This window comes from Glycine soja, chromosome 9 (assembly GCF_004193775.1).
Source record: "Glycine soja cultivar W05 chromosome 9, ASM419377v2, whole genome shotgun sequence".
In the NCBI taxonomy this organism is placed as follows: domain Eukaryota; kingdom Viridiplantae; phylum Streptophyta; class Magnoliopsida; order Fabales; family Fabaceae; genus Glycine; species Glycine soja.
The window spans coordinates 17,599,273-17,605,276 of NC_041010.1; the positions used below are offsets into that span (position 1 = coordinate 17,599,273).

A 6,004-nucleotide genomic window follows, 5' to 3' on the forward strand; every position below is an offset into this window, starting at 1 on the left:
CTAACATAGCAAGATCATGATCCAAAACACCGAGGTAAAATTGGACTTTCTCATTTCAGTCAGAGAAGTTAAGCCCATTAAAATTGGCTCAGATGATGCATAAGAATCCAATGAATTCAAAACATGTATTACATAATAAAATTCACATAAGTGTTTTGAGACATAAAATACATGTCATACATATGATTCATTCAGATAACAGACAATGTATATTGATGTTCTCCTTTGGGTGATACACCAACATACAACATACAAACATAATGATGCTAATAAAATTTTAACATTAATTGACAATTAAATATGCACCAATTAGTAGTATCTATTTCCTTTGGGCATATAAATAAAGTTCACTTTTGCCGAAATCAGGTTAGTGAGGGTTGTAGTTTTCAAACGTGTCTTGCTTTTGTGTCATCAAATAGTTTTCAAACCACAACATATTTGTTCTGTCTTACATATTCATCAATTAGTGCATTATAAGTTAATGTGATTTTTATTTCACAAGTCTCTATCTGTCCAAGGTCTTTATATCTTAAAGTGGAGTGTGATGAAAAATCCAACGCTACACTATTTCTATGATCATCATAACTGTACCCCCTCCCCTTTACCATTTATCTGTCATTTTATATTATCACTCATTTTACTATCTTTTTTTTTTGCAGACTTATATTCATAAGGAGACACACTTTCGGTGTCGGTCTTTGGAGGAGATTAAGAATTACGAGAAATATGGAAGTCTTCCTCGGTGTCACAAAGTGAAAATACAAGACAAAGAAGAAAGCAATGACAAAACCGGAAGTGAAAAAGAAGTGAGTATACTTATTTTAAAAAATAAGTAGGGCTAACAATGTATTTTCCAACACATTTTATTATTGGTTAAAGTTTACTGACAACTACAAGCTCATGAATATGACTGAGAGTGATTAAAGAAACAGTAATAGTACATCCTTTTGTTATTTTCAATCAACATGAACAAGTAACAAAGAGTGCATTAGAGATAGTGGTGATTTTTCTTTTCAAAATTAGAAAAGTTTAGTTCTCTTTTATTTCTAGGGTGCATGTAAAGTTTGGCATTTTAAATCACAATTCAATGTGATATTTTAATTTTTTCCATCAACGTATTCAACAAAAACAATATCATTAGCGATTTTCATATTCTTTTTAGTTTTACTATCTTGGAAGTTTTTTGGAAAATGATAACTATAATGAGTATGCTTCTTTTGGGACTTTGGAATCTTTTCCAATGCTATTCAAAATGTTGTTATTAAATATTGCAAAAAAAAATTCAAACAAATGATGGCTAATAATTAATGAAAGTGATGTGAGTATGCATATTTTGAATGTTTTGTATTCTCCTATATTATAATGTTTTTATTTTTGTTTACTTTTCCAAATGTTTTTATTGTTAAATATTCTTGGAATATTGAAAAATGTTTGCCAAATAAAAGAGCAAAGAAGTGGAAATTGAAATTTTTATTTATTTATTTTAGAGTTTATTGTAATTTATCACTATTCAACCCGAAAAATTTAATTTCTATTGTCAATGTTTCCAGTAAATAATGTTGATGACAAAAAAAAATACAAATTGGAATCAACACAATATTCATCACTAAATGTTTCATTCTTTACCATGATTTTTTCACGAAAGGATTGTTGCTCAAAGAAAAGCAAAAGTAAAAGTTATGAGAACCTTTGTTGAACAGTTTCTTTTGAAAGCTCATTACAATTAACTTCACATGTTCAACCCATAAACAAATTTTCAATTCATACATAGAATGATATATTAGATTCACTACACTTTTTATTAGTCTTAGGTTAGACACCATTGGTGTTCCTCAACTCATTAAGTGAGTGATCAATCTAAATCTATTGTGTGATTGTTGGTAGTCCAACAAAATTTTTTACATAGGAAGTCAACTAAGTTGAGTTTATTCTATTAAATAGATCATTCTCTCACCTATGAACCTAATTGGGTCTTACTCCACTTCATCATTTTATGGGTTATTAAATTCCCTACCTTTGTGACAATAACAATGGTGACACTTATCAATTAATTTAAATATCTTAAAAACATTAATGATTTCAAATATTTAATGCTATTTCTATTCAAACAAAATATTTAATGTTATTTATTTTTAATAGTTCCTATAATAAATTATTTGTTTTGAATGGACATTTATGACCATAAATTATTATATTTATTAGAAAAGAGGTAAGAACCTTCATACAAATATTTAATTTTTTTGAATATTTGAAATAAAAATCAACAATCAATAAATGTACCTTTTAATCAATTTAAATATTTTTAAAACATTAATGCTTCCAAACATTTAATGTTATTTATTATTATAAGCTCCATTAATAAATTATTGTTTTTAAATAACATTTTTGACCTTACAATAAATTATTACATTTATTGATAGTTGATATTTTTTTTCTAAAATTTATTTCAAGGACTTCATTAAAAAAGAGGATATTGATAGTATAAAAGTAAGACTCTTCATATCAAAATTGTGTGTGCAAAACAGAGATGAGTGCAAATCAGAGGAGTACTGCTCCACCCTTTAAGGTAAGTGAGTGGGAATCAATTAGGGAATTAGGGATTAAAACAATGTTTTTTGGAACATATGATATTTGATTAATTAAAACTTATACTTAGATTAAAACAATGTTTTTTTGGAACATATGATATGCTGAAAATTCTTGAAGTTGATTCTAAATAGTTGTAAAGTTTGGGATATCCTTTATATTGTTTTAATTCATTCTCTTTGCATATATATATGTGTGTGTGTGTGTGTGTGCGTGTGGGTGGGTGTGTGTGAAACTAATATATAAATTGTTAGATTATATAAAAGTATAATATATTCTTCAATTATGAATCAATAATTACAAGGATAAAATCTGATAAACTCGATAAAAGTTTATATGTATTATAATTCATTGTACGCTTAGTTTGAGATCAATTGTATGTTAGACTCTCTTTTAAATTCATAAGACAAATTTTTATTTCTAATTTTTTAGTACATATATTTAATTAAGTTTTGATAATTGAACTTTCTCATTCTCTATGATATATTTATGTAGGAGGAATTTGCAACTGTACTAAGGATGACTCATTCCTTAAATGATGCTCAACCTGTACCTGCAACACCAGCATCATTTTGCAATCCTACTAATTGCAATATTGGTTGTGACGATGTTGTTCAGAACCGAAAAAATGAGGTACATAATTAATTTTCAATTTCAAATTTGTTTTCTTTCAAAATTATTCAAATTTTTTATTATTATAATTTTCTTGTATAAATCATCTAATCGTACTTTAATTTGCCATTTATTTGTTTTTTTATTATTATTTTATACAAAAATATTCAACAATAGTCTGTGTGATAAAATTGAAATTTTAGTACAAAAATTGTGATTTTAAAACAAAAATATGATACTTTTATAGACCATTCAGGTATAAAATATAGGCATATGTCATCAATACATCAATTATATATTAATAAAATAGATCATACTTTGAGTATAGGACCATAAGAAAATATAGGAAAACCAGCTCTACAACTATGATATTACATAGAAACAATAGAGAAAACAACATTCTATATATTTAGATAACAATAAGCAATTCATGTAGTAGGGTTAATAAACCAATTAGACAATAAGCAATGTCCAGGCTTTACTTTGGAAAAAAACCATATTCCAAGTAGTAACCTTAATATGATCAAGATGTCCGCACAAATTATAATTGTCATTATTCCAAATGAGAAAAAAAATGGAATGTTGATTATATAGGGTTCACAATTTTATGCCATTGTTTTCCTTCCATATATAAGTAATGTCCAAGACAATAATGTTACCTCCTTTCTCTATCATCTTCTCCAGTATCCTCAAAGAAGATTTGATAAAAACCATTTTTGCATAAAGTATCAAATAGAGAACTATGACTCTATGCTAAAAATCTCTATAAACATTTTCCGCCTCAACATTCATTCTACCTTAAGTGTATATTTTAATCAATGTTCAGTAAGTTAGATTATTAGGTTAAAGGTGTCTTGCTTTTGTGTCATCAAATAATTTTCAAACCACAGCATATTTGTTCTACCTTCCATATTCCTCAATTAGTGCATTATAAGTTAATGTCAGTTTTATTTCACAAGTCTCTATCTGTCCAAATTAACCCTTAAATACTAAGGGCTAAGGGTCTTTATATCCTAAAGTGGAGTGTGATGAAAAATCCAAAGCTACACTATTTCTATGATCATCATAATTGTACCCCGTCCCTTTCCCATTTATTTGTCATTTTATATTTTCCTATACAACATGATAGGAATGAATGAATTGCAACATCAACTTTTTTAACAAGTTTTCTCTTGTTTGGTCTTTGTTATGATGGTTCATTTTATTATTTTTTTTTCTTGCAGATTTTATATTTTCCTATCCATCATGCTAGGAATCAATTAATTGCAATATCACCTTGTTTAAGTTTTCTCATGTTTGCCTTTTGTTATTATCACTCATTTTACTATCTTTTTTTTTTGCAGAGTTATTTTCATAAGGAGACAGGCTTTCGGTGTCGGTCTTTGAAGGAGATTAAGAATTACGAGAAATATGGAAGTCCTCCTCGACGTCACAAAGTGAAAACACAAGCCAAAGAAGAAAGCAATGACAAAACCAAAAATGAAACAGAAGTGATTATATCTATTTTAAAAAATAAAGTAGGGCTAACAATGTATTTTCCTACACATTTTATTATTGGTTAAAGTTTACTGACAACTATAAGCTCATGAGTAGGACTGAAAGTGATTAAAGAAACAGTAGTAGTACATCCTTTTGTTATTTTCAATCAACATGAACAAGTAACAAAGAGTGCATTTGAGATAGTGGTGATTTTTCTTTTTAAAATTAGAAAAGTTTAGTTCTCTTTTATTTCTGGGGTTCATGTAAAGTTTGGCATTTTAAATCACAATTTAATGTGATATTTTAATTTTTTCCATCAATGTATTCAAGAAAAACAATATCATTAGTGATTTTCATATTCTTTTTAGTTTTACTATCTAGGACGTTTTTTGGAAAATGATAACTATAATGAGTATGCTTCTTCAGGGTGTTTGGAATCTTTTTCATTGCTATTCAAAATGTTGTTATTAAATATTGCAAAAAAAATAATCAAACAAATGATGGCTAATAATTAATAAAAGTGATGTGAGTATGCATATTTTTAATGTTTTGTATTCTTCTATATTATAATGTTTTTATTTTTGTTTACTTTTCCAGATGTTTTTTACTATTAAAAATTCTTGGAATATTGAGAAATGTTTTATGCTAAAGAAAAGAACAAAGAACTGGAAATTGAACTTTTTATTTATTTATTTTAGAGTTTATTGTAATTTATCACTATTCAACCCGAAAAATTTAATTTCTATTGTCAATGTTTCTATTAAGAATGTTGATGACAAAAAAAATACCTATTGGAATCAACACAATATTCCTCACTAAATATTTCATTCTTTGTCATGATTTTTTCAGGAAATGGTTGTTGCTCAAAGAAAAGCAAAAGCAGAAGTTATGAGAACTTTTGTTGAAAAGTTTCTTTCGAAAGCTTATTACAATCAGCTTCACATGTTCGACCCATAATCAATAAAAATCAACTATTATATAATGTTCAAATCGACTGGAAAAACATTGTCATCAGTTTATTTAATACCTATGTTGACAACTTCCATGTGATTTAGGATTTTCATATGATTTTATTTTGACTTTCTATGTTGGATGAAATGACTTTCAGCTATGCTTTTTTGTTTTTTTTTGGGTTAGTCTAACAATTTGCTAGAATGATCTCAATCCATTGGTTCCTTTTCATGGTTGTGGATATTAGGTTAGGCTAGGTATGTTTTTATTTTAAATAATTTTGTGTTTCATCTCTCTATTGTGATGAATCTGATTAATGGCATGCACAACTTATCTTTTACACATTGTGGGTGACTTACAGTTCCAATGTTGATGT

The 6,004-nt window shown here is 27.2% G+C and overlaps 1 protein-coding gene across 1 annotated transcript; it reads left to right on the forward strand.

The window, feature by feature from the left end:
* The first annotated feature begins 2,491 nt into the window (after positions 1–2,491).
* Positions 2,492–5,667, forward strand: LOC114425925. The gene is made up of 4 exons (XM_028392904.1): positions 2,492–2,566; positions 3,082–3,219; positions 4,542–4,688; positions 5,527–5,667. The coding sequence occupies exons 1-4, from the start codon at positions 2,528–2,530 to the stop codon at positions 5,632–5,634; spliced, it is 432 nt and encodes a 143-aa protein (XP_028248705.1). The 5' UTR covers positions 2,492–2,527; the 3' UTR covers positions 5,635–5,667.
* The last annotated feature ends 337 nt before the right edge of the window (positions 5,668–6,004 follow it).